At 36.1% G+C, this 16,308-nt stretch overlaps 2 protein-coding genes across 2 annotated transcripts in view; one reads left to right on the forward strand and one right to left on the reverse strand.

Annotated features, from left to right (window-relative positions):
• The first annotated feature begins 88 nt into the window (after positions 1-88).
• On the forward strand, positions 89-9,327 carry LOC124171814 (ribitol-5-phosphate xylosyltransferase 1-like). Its single transcript, XM_046551153.1, has 4 exons — positions 89-535; positions 624-1,164; positions 6,156-6,326; positions 7,769-9,327. The coding sequence occupies exons 1-4, from the start codon at positions 409-411 to the stop codon at positions 8,166-8,168; spliced, it is 1,239 nt and encodes a 412-aa protein (XP_046407109.1). The 5' UTR covers positions 89-408; the 3' UTR covers positions 8,169-9,327.
• Positions 8,172-16,308, reverse strand: part of LOC124171816 (protein tyrosine phosphatase domain-containing protein 1-like) — a 32,643-nt gene continuing 24,506 nt past the window's right edge. The window contains exons 10-12 of the mRNA XM_046551155.1: positions 15,678-15,953; positions 15,414-15,561; positions 8,172-10,047 (exon numbers count right to left, since the gene is read on the reverse strand). Coding sequence (XP_046407111.1) covers positions 9,962-10,047; positions 15,414-15,561; positions 15,678-15,953 — 510 coding nt within the window. The 3' untranslated portion in view covers positions 8,172-9,961. The remainder of the gene's footprint in view (positions 10,048-15,413; positions 15,562-15,677; positions 15,954-16,308) is intronic.

Below are 16,308 nucleotides of genomic sequence, written 5' to 3' on the forward strand. Positions count from 1 at the left end.
CATATTCACTATTACCCGGATCGGGTGAAAACGGCAGCGGTTGGTACGGGTAACAGTCAGATGTTTTTATTATAGTGGTTACCGAGTGGTTACTATCGTTCGCGGCTGTCACATCATTTAAGTGTCCTCGATAAACATGTGGTTGTGTTTACCTTCGCAATCGTAGGGTCCATGACTATTTATGGAAATCTTATGTAGTTGAATTCCAGTTCCTTATATTTCCAATGTGCTGTTCTGTTTTTACTGCATTGAAAGTAGTGATATTGCTTTGTGAGAGTGATTCGCAATGCGTATTCAGGATAGCTTCATGTTGTGATCCGTTCATTGATACTGCAAGTTTTTCATGCATTTGAAGACAGTTCATGTTAATCAAGTTACCTTTCTGATGGGCATCACTTAGTGCTAGGCATGCCAGTGAAATTTATGTGCCACATTCCTTTAAGATATGCTTTGATACTTTTTACAGTGCTTTACTTAACATCGACATGCTTTGCACTATTCAAATTATTCTACTCCAGCCGTGAACAATCGGCGGGTAGGATTGAATTTCATTCACATTGCATTTATACTATTGGTTATCGACTGAAATACGAAGTATATAATTCTTATTTTTCCCTTTTCAGGTAACCCTGAACAGAATTCGTTGATACCTCAGTTGAGTAACCTAGGAAAACCCTATCTCATACCGAAGAATGTGGCAAATAATCAACCTAATTTCTCCCTCCCAATCATAGAAATCTGGGGCAAAGCTGCGATCGGAATGTATTTATGGAAGCACGTACTAGGCGGTGAAGTTGCGGAAAGTGGAAATAGTTGGTATAGCTACGGCTCTCTAAGTATGGGAAATATGTCATTTGTATTTCGTTCAGGACCTGGAGTCGTTCCAAATACCGTCCCTTTGAATGTGCAGTATTTGATATTAGTCGTTAATGGACGTTCTGAGAACAAAATAACTGCAGCAAAGATTTGGCTTGAAAGTTTACACTCCTATAGTCACCTCAAAAAAGTAATTTTAGTCGTCTTGGGAAATGAAAAATGTGATAATGCTTGGTTACTACCCTACATGAAGTCCAAAGGAGGAGTGGTAAACGCAGCGTTTCTAGTATATGATAGCACTTTAGTTGACAACAGAGAGTTTTTTCAGTGGCCATTGGGTGTAGCTACGTAAGTTCATTCTTGTATTTTCAGGTTAATTTCTAGTAATAGTCTAATTTAGTTCCATATTCAAATCGTGATACATTGTTCATATGCATTATTTTCAACAGCTGCTAGTCTTTACTCAAAATTTATGACTGCGCTAAAAAAATTGCACACTTGGCATTCAAGCCGCACGAACAACCTCTGTGACCCTTGGAAATCTCAGATTAACTTGATATCCAAGTGATTAAACATGAAAATTGATACGTACATCCACCTGAATATAATATTTAATTTAGCCTTATTTGGTCTGCTTGAGGGAGACGAGGTGAAGTATTAAGGCCTGGTTACACGATACATTAACACGTATGGGTTAATGTCTAAATGTATGAACGCGTGAATGAACAAGAAAATGTACCGTGTAACCTCCCAACTTGTGCGAATGCATGAACGGAAAATAGAACCTGTTCTAATTTGGTTCATTCGTACATGATCTGTTCCGGTCCACCAAAATCATTCAAGCAAACGTACATTAACTTGTACGTGTCAATGTACCGTGTAACCAGGCCTTTAGATGATAAATCCTTTGAAAATGTCACTCCTCTGGCAATCGACTTCAGTTCTCATGCCGAGATAATAGAGAATCAGTTTGGATTTTGATAAAGTTTATTGTAATGAATTAGCATTACATATCTATATTAAATTTAAAAAAATTAATTAGCTTACAAGCATATTAAAAGGGTTTGCAATGCATTACATGGGCTCGTTTTGAGAGTTTATACGTTCCTATTGGTAATCAGGAAATATTAGTAATCCAGTGCCTTTTCTTGTGCAGTCATGATGAGGTAAGACCTGGCTACATGGTACACTGTCACAAATGAGTCATTATCTAAGTGCATAGATGCACTGTGCTGGATAACTGTCTTGCTTGCTCAACTACATGAACAGATTAAGAATTTGTTCTAATTTGGTTCATGCTTTCAGTTTTTTCAAGGTCCACGTTTCAAGTCCTTCATGCATTCGCAAATTAACTTTATGGGTACATTTATCCTTTACCCAGGCCTTTATAGATTAGGAAGTTACTATCTGATAGTGACCGAAGAAAATTTCAAATTTTTGCCTCTACACTAGTTGTACTTATTATTTTTTTATCGTGCATGTTTTTTATTTTGTTCAAAACAAAAGGCAAGATGCCTCTTAAAAATCTTCAGATATTTTTAACCCTTGCAATGGATACACCATACATGAATAATGGAAAATACTATCTTCGGTGATCTCCGAGACCTATGTAAATATAGCTGACCAATAGCGTTAGTAGCCAGACATGCTCTGATTGCAACGCCCCTGCCTCATGTCCAAATTTTGAGACACACTCCTGCGCATCCCCCATATATTAGCTAGGATCAAGGAGATTTTTGAATGTTCAACTCAACAAGCGAATACATCTGCTTGTAGTAATAGAAACTAGAATCAGTTCATTCATTCAAGTAAATTTAATTTTTATGAAACTGTTTGCACAGGTGCACATCAACTCACATAAGTGTACCTATGTATAACCAAATACATAGGCGTACCCAGGGAGGGGCAGGTGGGGACAGCTGTCCCCCCCCCCAAAAGCAAAAATCGCTAAATTCTTTAAGCAAAATCAGTACTGAATTTAAACGAAAGTATTCAACAAATTTTCTTTAAACCCACAAAAAGTGATATATATTAGTATAAGATATATAGCTAAAATAAAACTATTTTTTTAGGAAATAATCTCATAAATCCCATTGCGCTCTCCCCCCTAGATCATGGCTTGTCCCCCCCCCCCCCCCCCCCCCGTTATGATCATGGGTATGCCCTTGACCAGCTTGGTTAAAATTTGTCATAAAAACATATTAGGCCAGATCCTGTGTGATCCAAATATTTTTAATCAGGGAATTCAACCCTTGTTGTATATATGCACCTTTGCTCAAGGCTAAGCACAGAATCTCTTGATTCATGGATTCTCCGCCAGGGTAAATTGCACTTATCCAGGGCATGGGCATTTATGAATGTCCTTTGTTGATTGTTGATTCCCTGTTGTTAGGCCATAAATGTGCTGTTTACGGGCTGATAAATAAATTGTATAACCAGGCCTTTATATTACCTCTGGCATTGTAGGGGAAAAGTCCCGTATGTTCATGTATCTCTTATTGCATTTAATATTGCTCAAATAGTGTAGATGTTATTAAATTCAATGGTATGCGGTAGGATGTTGTGGTTCACATTTGCTGTTTATTATAATGAAATAATGGAAAAGTTATCCTGAGAGGTCCACTGCATTAATATTACTTCTTTAACTAGTTTCAGTGCTTCTTAAACCAATTCTGGGTTACTTCAGTGAATATGTATATGGCAGTGACCTCACAAGGGAAGGGAGGGGTTGAGAATTTAGGAGAAGATTCTAGATTTAGAGAATGGGTAAAGCTCCCCCTAAATTTTTTCAGAAAAAGAAAAAATGACATGAATGTTAGATAACCTGAAATTCACGCCCATATAATTAAAAATATCGTTGAACTTTTTCAAGTTTACTTAGACCTAAATCTTCTCACTTGATAGGAACGGAAGGATATTTATGTACCCTAGGGTCCTACTGCATCCAAATTCTGCCCCTGAGTAAGATGTCAGTGATCATGGTCATCTTGTCCCCTGTTATGCTTTTCCAATTGTACTTTGAAAGTTTGATTGGAGTCTCGTAATTGGAACACTGAATTCTGAATTTTTTGGTGTTCCTGAGGAATTCAAACGGAAAGAAAAAGATTGTGGAACTTATCAGAATCTCAGTAGAATTATTTTGATGAGTTGAAAGTTATATTTGACAATGTTGTATACATCAGATCCCTTGACAATGTTACGCTGTAATGAAACCATGATCAGTCTCAATAAATTACCAAGTGGAAATAGTCTTTATTCCTACAATTATGGATTTCCACCAAGTTACCCCCGCTACTGTAAATTATAATAATCCCTTTGATTAATAACAACAGGAAAGAAATTAAAATTTTCATTCCCATAATCAAAGTTGGGCCTGGGGAAGGCTACTATATCCACCTCCTCATCATGTGCTATGCAATACCTGCAATTAATATATGGTACCGCAAATTGAAATATGTTCATTTAATCGTTGTAGTATGAGAAATAAATGTTTTGTAGCCCTAGGAAATCTGATGCAAAATTCAAACTTTGAAATAAAGTATATAATATGCATGTGTGTTATTTTTAATTTTATGATTCCTAAGCCTGTTAAAAATTTTTATTTCACTCAATGCGATGCATTTTTCTGTCCTTCACAATTTCCAAACTTAAGTTTGTGTTTTGATTGAAGTATTTGGCATGAAATCTTATTTCTTTGTACTCAGAAGTGTTGATTTCCTGGCAGCGTTCATTGTAGGGGGTGTTTCGGCCTATTATGTACGAAATTAATTTTAGATTTTCTATATTAACTTCTCCAAATCTAAGCAGATAAAGAAATGTCATTATCCAAGCCCGTAGCAAATGATGACTGTGATGGACAGTATGGTATAAGCATGTAAATATCAGTGGTGCAGCGAGGGGGGGGGTTTTGGGGAATAAAACCCCTCCCAGAGCTGAGAGAAATTTTTAAATTTAATCCATTTTACTTAATGGATTAGTATTACTTATAGAAAATTGGTAGGATTAATCAAACATCCCTCATAAAGCCGTAAAACTTGCCATTTGGAACCATTAATCTTAAAAATTTTCTGGAAGAGGGCCCCCGCAACTCCCACTTACCCTGGCGGGTATGCAATACCCCTACACCCCAAAGTATTAGTTGCGCCTGAAACCCCCCCTTGCCTTAATTTTTGGCTGTGCCCCTGGTAAATATTGCTCTGATATGCCAAGAGAATGGCGAAAGCATAAACTGGGAATTTTACAGTATGCTCATTGGTGTGATGAATCATGTGTGTATATTTTTACTGCACTGTGAACAGTGGTGGATTGTGGACGTTCATTGCTTTGGGAGGCGAGTCGTCACTAACTTTGCACCTTGGTGGTATGCAATTTCTTTTGATTATAATGCACCCAAGGTCTAACATGCGTGGCCATATGGGCTATTGAATATCAATTATCTTTAAATATTGTGTGTTAAGCTGGTGAAATAAAAACTTACATTTGAGAGTCACATAAGGAATGACTATCTTTTCAGTTTTTCCTGAAATTACAGGGGGTGGCCACTCCCCCTACCCCCCTCCTTAATCTGCCACCGATTGTGGTGTGAAGACACCATGCTTACAGTATGATGAAATAGTGTTCACAGCTCATATTCATTCTGTGCATTAAGCTTTTATATTAACACCGCAACCGAAGTCGGTGCTCAATGGAAATATCATTTCATGTAGATCAGCACATAACAAGGACACACTCAATCATGGACATGCAAATACTGCTGGCATCTTGGAATAGCGTCAAATGTAGAGAAAGCTAACTTACAAATTTTTATAGTAAAAGTAGGTCATATTTAATCCCATTAATTAGGAATATATTCTCAAGAAAGCAATTTAGTGTATCCTTGGTGTAGCCAAGCTTGTGTATTGACCTTGCTACTAATTGGTTATTAATTGGACTTAACAATATCAAGTTGTTTTACCTGAAGTATGTCTCTATGAACATGATTTAAATTTATAAAATAAAAAGGCTTTGGTCTCAGAGCCATACAGCCACTTACATCTTTAATTTGGTATCAGGAGTTGAGAATGCTTCTTATCATTATTTTCTTACATGTATTCAGCACATTAAGGGAAGGAAACGTTTTTGTGAATGTTTGGAAGTCAAATGGAAATAGAAATGTCAGATCTCTATTTACGTAAAAAAGCATAAAAGCTAATCGTTTATTCCTAATGAAAGATACCATGTAGTTCAACATAGAGGAGTCTCCTATTGAATAATATTTCGAGTGTGTTATATGTATTGCAGTTATTTTTAATCACTTTCTTTGCTTGTGATTTCATTTATTGTTCTATTTGTTTCATTAGTTACCGAGGTTTTCCGAATTTGCAAGAGGATGAAGTGGACCTTCTATCTTCCCGGCCATATTTGTGTAATTTTCTTGGAACTGTTTATAAGAACTCTTCCAGGGAGACTTTACTAGACGTAGTGAAAATAAACAATATTGAGGATGAATGCCTTGTATTGGGAAGACAAAAGTAAGTATGAGTTAAGCTAAATATGTATAAAATTGTATGAAAGTTGATGTGGATGAATTTTCTAATGTATTTTAATTAGTAAAGGTACCTCATAAAAAAACTAGTTGCCTTTACTCACTCTAATACTCATGATAAGCTAGTGTTTTAATAGTTTTGTAATGGACTTGGCCTTTTTGGTTGTATCATTTAGAATATAAAGAAGTTTGGATTCACAATAGCGTAAGCAATTCAATTTTCCACTCATTTATTGTGATCTTCATGGCTACATTCTATGTTTTGGGACAGAAATGTTTTGGTTTGTGACACAGGTCACACAGTCTGCAATATAATTTAAGAAACTCATTTTCTTGAAAAATAGTTACTTTAAATATATTATTTTGTTATTAATTAGTTTAATATTGTGCTATTTAAAATGTCCAGAGTTCAGTAAAGTGAAATGTTAGGCAGAGTTGTACTATGGGTAAAACTCAATGAGGTCTTTGAGAGTTAATATATGTAGTTGAAGATTAATGAAATGTGTTTTTGGATTGAGAGAAAATGATTCTAAAATATAATATAACACTATAAGGATTAAAGCCTGGTTACACAATGCATTTTGGTACTCATTATTTTATGTCAACTCAGAAATGGCCGCAGATTGTTTATTATCTGTATCATTGTGGTTTTTGATTTGTGAGTGAAGTGTAACCAATTGCAGTTAAATACCTTCCTTTTCGTACTTTGGCATAAATTCATTCTATTGTTGGATTATTTTAGTCTCTTTTCCATTGGACTGCAAATCCCCTGTAAATCTTCCGTAGTTCAGAATTTTCTTCTATTTTCCTTCACAATGACCAGTTATCTTTGTAGACTCTGTGGCTGTATTCTTTTTGGGGCTTTTTGAACCATAAATTCATGTGATGTTGTTAGATCTTAACTCTTTTAGTGCCTGCCTATATTGCCTGTAATACTGAAGAGGCAAATTTGGCAAATTTATTGGTTTGCACCTAAAAATTGATATGAAGCCTAATATGCATTTTCTAATGCTAATTTTTTTTAAATGTGCTTTCAACACTTACGGGTATGTTCAAGCATGGAAGATACTAAAAACAGTAACAAAAGCTACCTGAAGCACTAAAAATAGAAGGTGCAAGTGTAAAAAACTCAGCTGATAGATTGGCCTACTGGCACTAAAATGTTAAAGTCTGGTAACAAAATGCATTTACTCATAAGGTGTGTTAATGCGTGAATGGACACAAAAATGCATTGTGTCACCACCTGAATGCACAAGCAGGAAGTAGAATCTGTTCTAATTTGGTTCATGTGTTATATGCTCCATACAAGTTTACCATAATTATTCACGCTTTTGCGCATTAACTTTTGTGTGTTAATATTCCGTGGAACCAGACCTTTCATTTTGTTGACCATCTGTGTAGACTTCTAAGGTGATAATCATGTTTCAGGTGGAGCCCTCTGGAAACAGAATTTACCCTTCAGAGATATATATCCGCACTTCATAAGTCTGACCTTACCCTGAGCCCTGTAGGTGAAAATACAGAGTGTTATAGAATTTATGAATCTCTATCACTGGGAAGTGTTCCTGTCGTGGAAGATGTTGTCACCCCCGGGAACTGTGACCGTAATCAAAACATTGCACCCCTCAGGCTTCTGAAAGATCATGGTGCTCCATTGATATACATAAAAAATTGGTCTGCCTTGCCTGGCCTGCTTTCAGAAGAAAGACTACTCACTCTTGAGGAGAAGGTGCAGAGGCGACTTAACACGGTACAGTGGTACAAACATTTCAAAATTGCCATGAGGGATGTTTTCATCGGAGTGATAAGTAAGGTATTTTTTGCTTAGGTATTCTTGGAAGATATTTACTGACTGAATTGTGCCATATATAATCATTGAAAATTATACCAAATTTGCCGAATAGTATGCAATCTTTTAAGTTTCCCAAGTGTGTCCATATTTTAATGTGCATATGCATATTTTTTAAATTTTTTTATTGACACAATAGTATGAAATGCATGTGCTGTTTAAATGCTGTGAACTCACTTCAAAATTTTATACAGTTTTGAAAAGTATCATTTGAAAAATGTAAATAAGAGAGAAATTGCTCATCTGAGGCTGTGAGTCCGTTCCACTTTGTTCAGCCAATGAAAGTGAAACATAGGGAGCTCACCACCCTTCTGTGTATGTAAAACTATTGATGTTGTTCATATGGAGAAGAAACCTTGAGTTCCACTTCCATAATCAGAGCCTCAAATTTTCTAGCTTAAGCAATTTTGCTCCCAATTAGTACTTCCTTTGGCAATAATTTTCATATGCAGTATTCTCCCTTTTCTTAAGAATCCTACCAATATCTGCAATCATAAGTTTTTGTATGAAATCTAGCTGATGAGTTGCGGATAAATTTTTATCTCCAAAATTATTATTTATAAAATGTTCTTAAAAGAATTATTTCCATTTTTTTATTTGAACTGTTTGTATCTTCAGAGGTATTCATTGGTGGGAGAAAGCCTTCTGCTTCCAATGTAAAATGTGTGTCATGATATGGATGTACTTGTTCTGATATTTCTGAAGTCACTGTCAATAATTTGACAATAGTTCATCTGCCATAAGACAAAACTCATTGCTGATGAGCCTTATTTTATTCTTTTGTTCGAATTAATGCATACTTATTCAGTCTCACATTATTAAAGAAGAAAGTTGCTATCGATATTAATTTTCCTTTCTTTCATAAATTTAATGTTTTTGGACCTGGACATAAACTTGGTGGAAATTTCTATGCCAAATAGTATTTTGTTTGAACCACTCATTCACTGAGACTGATATTTTTATGTGGTGTATAACAATGACTTTGAATGACGAGAGCGCCTGAAATGCTGTATTTGCCTAAGACTTTACGATCTACCAACTCTAATGTTTCTTTTGTAACTGTGTAAGAAAACACTTAAATGTCGAATATTCAATGTTAAAAAATCAGTCAATAAAATAATCCTGAATACAGTTTTCAGTGATGAATATTTTTCATGGTCTATTTCATGTTACAGTTAATAAAAAGTCCTATAACCTGTGGTAAAAATTCAATTGGACTTGATTGGAGTTACTTAATTTGAAATGCAGTTGATTTAATACACATATTGCTTTCTGAAGGCAATACACGGCGAATGATTTCATTCACATGATCATGCGCATGATCATTCACGGTGTAAAGCGGCCTTGAGGGAAGAAACTATTTACATGTAGATTTCTTTTTCATTGCTTAGCAAAAAAACTGCTTCAATTTTCAATTCTGTTGCATATCTTATCATGTACCGCTAGAAAATCAATGCTATTTATCCTGAAGTCTTAAGTCAGTCCTACTTCTTAATCTTTTACTTTCCATTTTCTTTATAGTAAACATCAGGAAATATGCATAGCAAAATACACCATTGTCTTCAATTTCATGGGATGATTTTATTTTTTGTAGTTTATAGTCAGCCTCAAAATATATTATGAACTTTGCCATTTTGAGTTACAAATATAATGTAAAAAAACTACAGGCACATTTGGTGATCATAAAAGTCAAGATTATTGCTGTTACATGTTTTGCAATTTCATCCTTAGTTTTCAAAACTGGAAAGTACTCCTTTATGATTTCCATCTTCTTATTTTTTCAGTAGTTCCATAAATGCCATGCCAAACTCCATCACCTTCCTTAAGGTACCCTCGCGTAGCTTTGGAAAGTTTTTTCCTGTAAATAAATATTTTGTCATTACTCATGTTCAAGGATTAATTTCTCAGGGATAGGAAAAGTGGAAGAAAAATCAAGAATTTGTCCATCTGTTAAGAAAATGACAAAGGAATCCAATTGGGTAAAAGTATATTTACATTAAATTATGAAGGTAATGAACTTTTTTCCCAGAGAAATCATCTGAATGACTGCTCATAAAACAGCCAAATCATTTGTCTGATACATACTTATAAAAATTGTATGAGCCATGCTAAACATATGTTATGAAAAGAATCCAGCTGAATGTATTCAAATTATTTATTTGCACTATGTTAACAGGACCATTCCACCTCAAGCCAACAAATTTTTTACTCTCAAGCTCACAATTATTAATTAAAATTTCCCCATCGGTGTGTACATTTTCAACTCAAGCTAAATACTCATGACACAATTTCCCTGAAAAAATGTGCATTTCAGTGTTTTCACATTTTTGCCAAAAAACATGACTTCATAAAATCCCTTATAGCTAGCCACCCCAATACATATAAAGTAGTATAAGAGCCATGGTTTTTTGCTCATTGTAAGCTAAGACTTTATTAATTTTTGTTTTAAATTTACATAATTATTTCTAAGACTTAATTAAGTCCTTTTCCCATCAAACTTTTCATACTGTGGTGTGTTATTTGATTTTTTTTAATTCTATGAATTTTTATAAGATTACTATAAAAATCACCCCTAGCTAAAGGCAAAATTCTTTCATATTGGACTTATAAATCATTCCAGGGATTGTGAAAATTTATTACTTTTATTGCCAATATTTAGAATTTATTTAGGAAAGACAAGAAAACTTCAATAGAGTATACTTAACTCATGGAATTGCTTTTTGCTTACATCCTCTATTAAAGAATGGATGAATCGCCATCGGAATATATCCTAAAAATTCCATGGTTATCAGTAGCTGTATTTTAATTTCAGATTTGTGTTGATATGTGAAAGAATCATTTTTCAGGATACTGTTGTGACACTTTACAGCCAGAGATTAAATTAAAACTGTTTTGGTAATTTCAATGGTACTTTGGGTGGTGTATAGGATTCAAGCAGTTTCAGTGTTGCCTTGTGAATATTTTCTAAGGCATGCTATGGTCCCTAGCTAGAATAGGAAAAGGGATTACTTAATACTAGGGATGGACGGATCCAAGATTTTTTTGGAACGGATCCTTGATTTTCGGAGCCGGATCTTTCGGATCGGATATTTTCGGATTCAAATGCATTTTCAAATTCCTGACGCTGAGATTCCCTCAGTGATTGTTCAATTGCTTGGGAACAGTCACTCTATGTGCCAGTCGTATTTTGCAATTTTTATTTTCCACGGCTGAAATTCTCTTGCGTAACCCCTGCGAGAGCTTTCAAACAAAAGGGTTCATGAGAAGGACAAGAATCGCATGCAACGGTGCATTCGAAGATAGAATCGGAACTCTTTCCACCCTTATTCCACCCGTTGCATTCACTGAAGCTATTATTCAAAATTTCGGATCCAGATCTGATGTCTTCCGCGACTTTGGATCCGATGTATCCGATGAAGGGCAATATATGCGGATATTTGGATCCAAAGTATCCGATCCGACCATCCCTACTTAATACAATACCTGACACTCCTTCATGATGAAGCCAATGTATGAATTGTAATGAAGAAAACCTTCTAATGCATCTATTCACTTGGTTTATCTTAATTGCTGTTCCTCAAAAGATGCAAATTAAACCAGTATGCAGCAAAATTCAATCCATTTATCCCCATGCACCCACTCTTTGGCATGGGTCCTATGTCTTATGTTTTCCATCAGCAGCACATTTACAATCCCTATTCTAGTAGGCACAGCTCAAATCCTCGTTAGGTGGGAAATGCCAATGGTTGTCCTGGGATTTGCAACTCAAACAGAATCCTCTCCTTGGAGCCAGGAGTTTCAGGTGATTAACATGAGACCAAGGAGGACCCGGGGAGGATTGGTAGGTCAAGATGATTGGGCTAGAAGAATTTAAGATCTCATGATGAAAGTACTGACAGCTTCACAGATCAATTAATATGTGATTTGCTTCTTATATTGCATCATAAGATCCCTTTATGCAAATATGAGAACTCTGTATTTTATAGAGGGCTGTTTCCAATTTATCACCAAGATTTTATAAATTCTATTTTTCTCTTCATGGTAAAAATTGGCTCGTGAAATTATTCTTTTGACCTAGCCTGAAGTCTAAATGATTTATTTTCAATTTTTGTATGCAAGCTGAAGGATGGCTTGCATTCCCAATATTTCTGCCTACCATCAGAGGCAATTTTTTTAACTATCTCGTTAGGGGTGATGAAATATCCTCCGGTAGGAGGTTGAAATCTTCAGTGAAGGACAAAACCATAAAAATGTGATTGGTGTTCTGTATTCATCTGAGTTCTGGGTGACATTTTTTACTAGCAGAACTTGTTTATCAAGGATAATATGAGCTACTTTTATTTAAACTGCTCAGGCAATGTTCCCTAGTTGAGGTTGCTTGATATGGCATTGTTTTATTTAAAATATTCTTATGAATTTTTTGCATTGATTTCACACTATATATAATATGCTCTTGCAGACTAGATTGTTTATCTAGGATGACATTTCTAGATAACTATGGACTTCAAAGGTACCATAACCTGGAAGAGGTGGATTGAGATGGTTTGTAAGATGAGTTAAATTGGGGAACATTGAGTATGAGGACAAGGGGGGAAAAGAGATCCAAAGCTGATGGATCTGCCCATTTAAGGGGAGTTCTCACCCAACTTTTGTGATTGCCTCGCCCTTATTCCTCCCTACATTGCATAATACCCTAAAACCAAAATTTATTCTCCCTTCAGAATCCAACTGCATGACTATTTGCTAGCATTACATCCTCTCCCTCAAAATCAGTCCAAATCAACACTTCCCTCAGGAGGCCGTAAATCCCATGTGATCATTTTAGCAACACTAAGATTGAATAAGAGTCTATTTTTGTTGTTGACAATAAAAATGGTACACTTGCTGCTTTTAAAATTGTTTTGACGGTTGAGATAGCAATTCTAAAGAATAAATATGAAACCCTTGGAATCCATTTTAATAGTAGCTATTCAGTTTGGCGTACCTTTTTGCCAAATGCACATTTTTCCATTATGAAAATAATGCAGAAATAAAGGCATTACTTAATTTTACGCGACGGAGCCTTTACTAATAATTCTTGGAAATATGCAAAAATTTGAAGGGTACTCCTGAAGGGAAACCTTTTGTAAAATAAGCATTATGGATCTCGTGGAAAAACTAATGAACTTCTGAATAAATTTTTTCACCTCTCCATATCAGCTTTTATCATGACATCGTAATTGCCTTTGAGATACCCATATGCGCATTGCATCCATGAGCACGTACCGCTTTGAAGCGTCATACATTTAGTGGGGAGCTTAGGTTCTATGGAGAACGGTATGCCAACCTCGACCCTATCCTTACGGTTTAGGCCACCATGCAAGACCGCGCCAAAACATAGGATTCAAAATAAATTACGGTAGGCCCTTGGTTCGCCGTGGTATGATCAGGGGTGTCATCAAGGGCGTACCCAGGATCATAACTAGGGGGGGGGGGCAAGCCACAGAATTTTTGAGACTATTTCCTTGAAAAATAGTTTTATTTTAGTTACATATCTTATACTAATGTATATCATTTTTCGTGGGTTTAAAGAAAATTTGTTGAATACTTTCGTTTCAATTCAGTAGGTACTGATTTTGCTTAACGATTTTTGCTTCTAGGGTGGGGGGGGGCAGCTGCCCCTCGCTGGGTGCGCCCATGGGTGTCATAGCGCCGGAACGCCGTTCCGCCTCTGGTTAACAAAAGACATAATTAGTCAAATATTTTTATCAAATTTTGTTGCCTCAAACTTATAATTTATTTATTCGTAGCCACAACAATTTTTTTAATAAAATGTAAATAATAACTTGTAATAAAAAACACACAGTAAGATTTCACTACTAAAATACTTTAAGGAAAGTGCGTTCCGGCACTGCTAATTTTGCCATAGCGTCACTGGTTATGATTTACCTATGTTTGGCTCTGCGTAGCATTATGAATGGCGGTCAGTAACCTCGGAAGTTCAGCACTCGCAGTGAATTATCACAACTTTATTGTTTTCAAAATGTAGTTCAGCATTAATCATCTCGTGAAAAGCCTTTTAATCCATATGTTACTTTGAAATAGAAGTAAAAAGGACGTGATAATCGATCACTCGTAAATGATGAACTTTAATTTTTCACGAAAATATTGCTCTGTATTGCGCTGTTTCAATTCACACTGCGCATCGTCAGAAGATATCTCCGTCAATCGGGAATCGGGCTCCATTCATGATTGATAGAGAAAAAGAATGAAAAATAAAGGCATGTAGGTTGTCAATTATTAATGAGTCATTCATATATATATGTAACATTTATATTTAAATATAAAATTTTTATTCTTCGTAAGGACATAAAAATGTATAATTCGATTTCGTTATAATATCTATCGTCGAAATGACATTATACTTGTCATAGTTTTTTTTATTTGGAGAGAATTCGCGAAAGGATATGTAATGCTTGAGCAGCATTTATTGCACGGAGGCCTCAAGAATTGGACGAAAATTCAATTCTGGAAGCTCAGGTGGACAAATTGGTAAATGCTTCAAAAATATTTAGATGATAAAACCCTAAGCCAAAAGTGATTAATAATGATTATTTTGCCGTTTCACTTTCAGTTTGGAAATTCCCTGCTTAAAAGAAGTTAATTAAGCTTTTTCATTTTGGATTTGCTCTTGAATAAATACGAAGTTGTGAGAATGGGTCCATAATTTAGAATTTTAGACCCTATATTTTGTAGCCGTCATTTCCTCCACCGAAAGGATTTGTGCGCGCTGGGTGGGACGTTTCAGAATGCAATTGGATAGCCATTTTTTCGCAGCCACTAGATATGTCGTATTTAAAAGAAATTTGGGCCTCACGGAAAAAAGGGCGTGGAGATACTTGGCATTAGCATTAATAAAAGACCCCAAGGGGACCACGGCTCTATGTTGCATCCATCGAACGGAGTGCTGAAATTAAGCACTTAAGCAGGGCTCGGGTGACGTGTACTACAATCTCCGCCACTGTCGAGCTTCGAACCCGGGTCCACGGGGTGAGAATGCGACTCCTTCATTAGTTTGAGGTCAGCCTAGACTTTTATATCCTTATTTGAGTCTAATATTGAACATCAAATCTTCTAGACGAACATAACATAGGTGAAAATAGAGGAAGTGTCGCAGTAGCCTAATTGTAAGTATCGCGGCAAAATCTCACTCACTTCGGAAAAGAAATCAAGGAATGTGCTCACCTCCTGGAAAGAGCTGCCCATCTATGGCTATCGCCTGATGAGTAAATGAAGCCATCATCCTCCTCAGGAACTTACTCTGAGATTCTTCACTCTCCGGAAACATTCGATGAATCAGCCTAAACAAGTATTCTAATGTGTATTGAAGCTCCTGAAAGTGAATTAATTTTTTAAATTGAGTTGGTGTCTGGTAACAGATCATCATTTTTAATAATTGTCATTTCCGTTATTAGAATTTTCGCTTCCACGGCCAATGAGAGAACTCACCGATGGGAATTTTTTCAAGCACATCACAGGCTTATGTCCCAATATTACGATATAGCTCAGCTCATCCTTTCCCAGCAGAGGCTTACTCAAGTGTTCAATCCACTCAAAGAGCAAGCCAGTCAAGACAACCGGGTTGGTTTCTTTAGTCAAAGTATTCCAGGACAATGGCTGATGAGTGAGCCTTGCTTTAAACTTTACCAGAAGGGCTAAATCTTTTTCGCTAAGCTGAGAGTGGTCAGATAATATGGCCTGCATCATGGTCTCCGAGCTGCACACCTAATAATTATATTAACAGTGAATCAGCGTAAGGGTAATGGACACAGTAAAATAAATTCGCCGACTTGGGAGCAGTGGCGGGTACAAGGGTGCCGACTTTCAAAAAATATTGAGGGGCCCAAACCGGGGACCTTGCCCCGGTAAATTTTATAAGTATTGAATTTTAAGCATTTTAGAAGAGTCATATGATCAACATTAGAACCCTGATCACTCGAATCTCGATATCTAGACACTCTGGGGAAAATCGACAAGCCTTACACATTTTTTCCTCACATCTGTAACGAATTTTTGGGGGGGCTCGAGCTCCCTCAGGCCCCATGGAGTCAGCGCCACTGGGCGGGTACATATGGGGGGC

This window comes from Ischnura elegans, chromosome X, assembly GCF_921293095.1.
Source record: "Ischnura elegans chromosome X, ioIscEleg1.1, whole genome shotgun sequence".
In the NCBI taxonomy this organism is placed as follows: domain Eukaryota; kingdom Metazoa; phylum Arthropoda; class Insecta; order Odonata; family Coenagrionidae; genus Ischnura; species Ischnura elegans.

Excerpts from the sequence above, each read along its gene's own strand:
- LOC124171814 (XM_046551153.1), top strand. The coding sequence starts at position 409 with ATGCCAGTGAAATTTATGTGCCACATTCCTTTAAGATATGCTTTGATA. Across the intron at positions 536-623 it reads CAGCCGTGAACAATCGGCGG|GTAACCCTGAACAGAATTCG; the intron begins GTAGGATTGAAT and ends TTCCCTTTTCAG. Across the intron at positions 6,327-7,768 it reads CTTGTATTGGGAAGACAAAA|GTGGAGCCCTCTGGAAACAG; the intron begins GTAAGTATGAGT and ends ATCATGTTTCAG.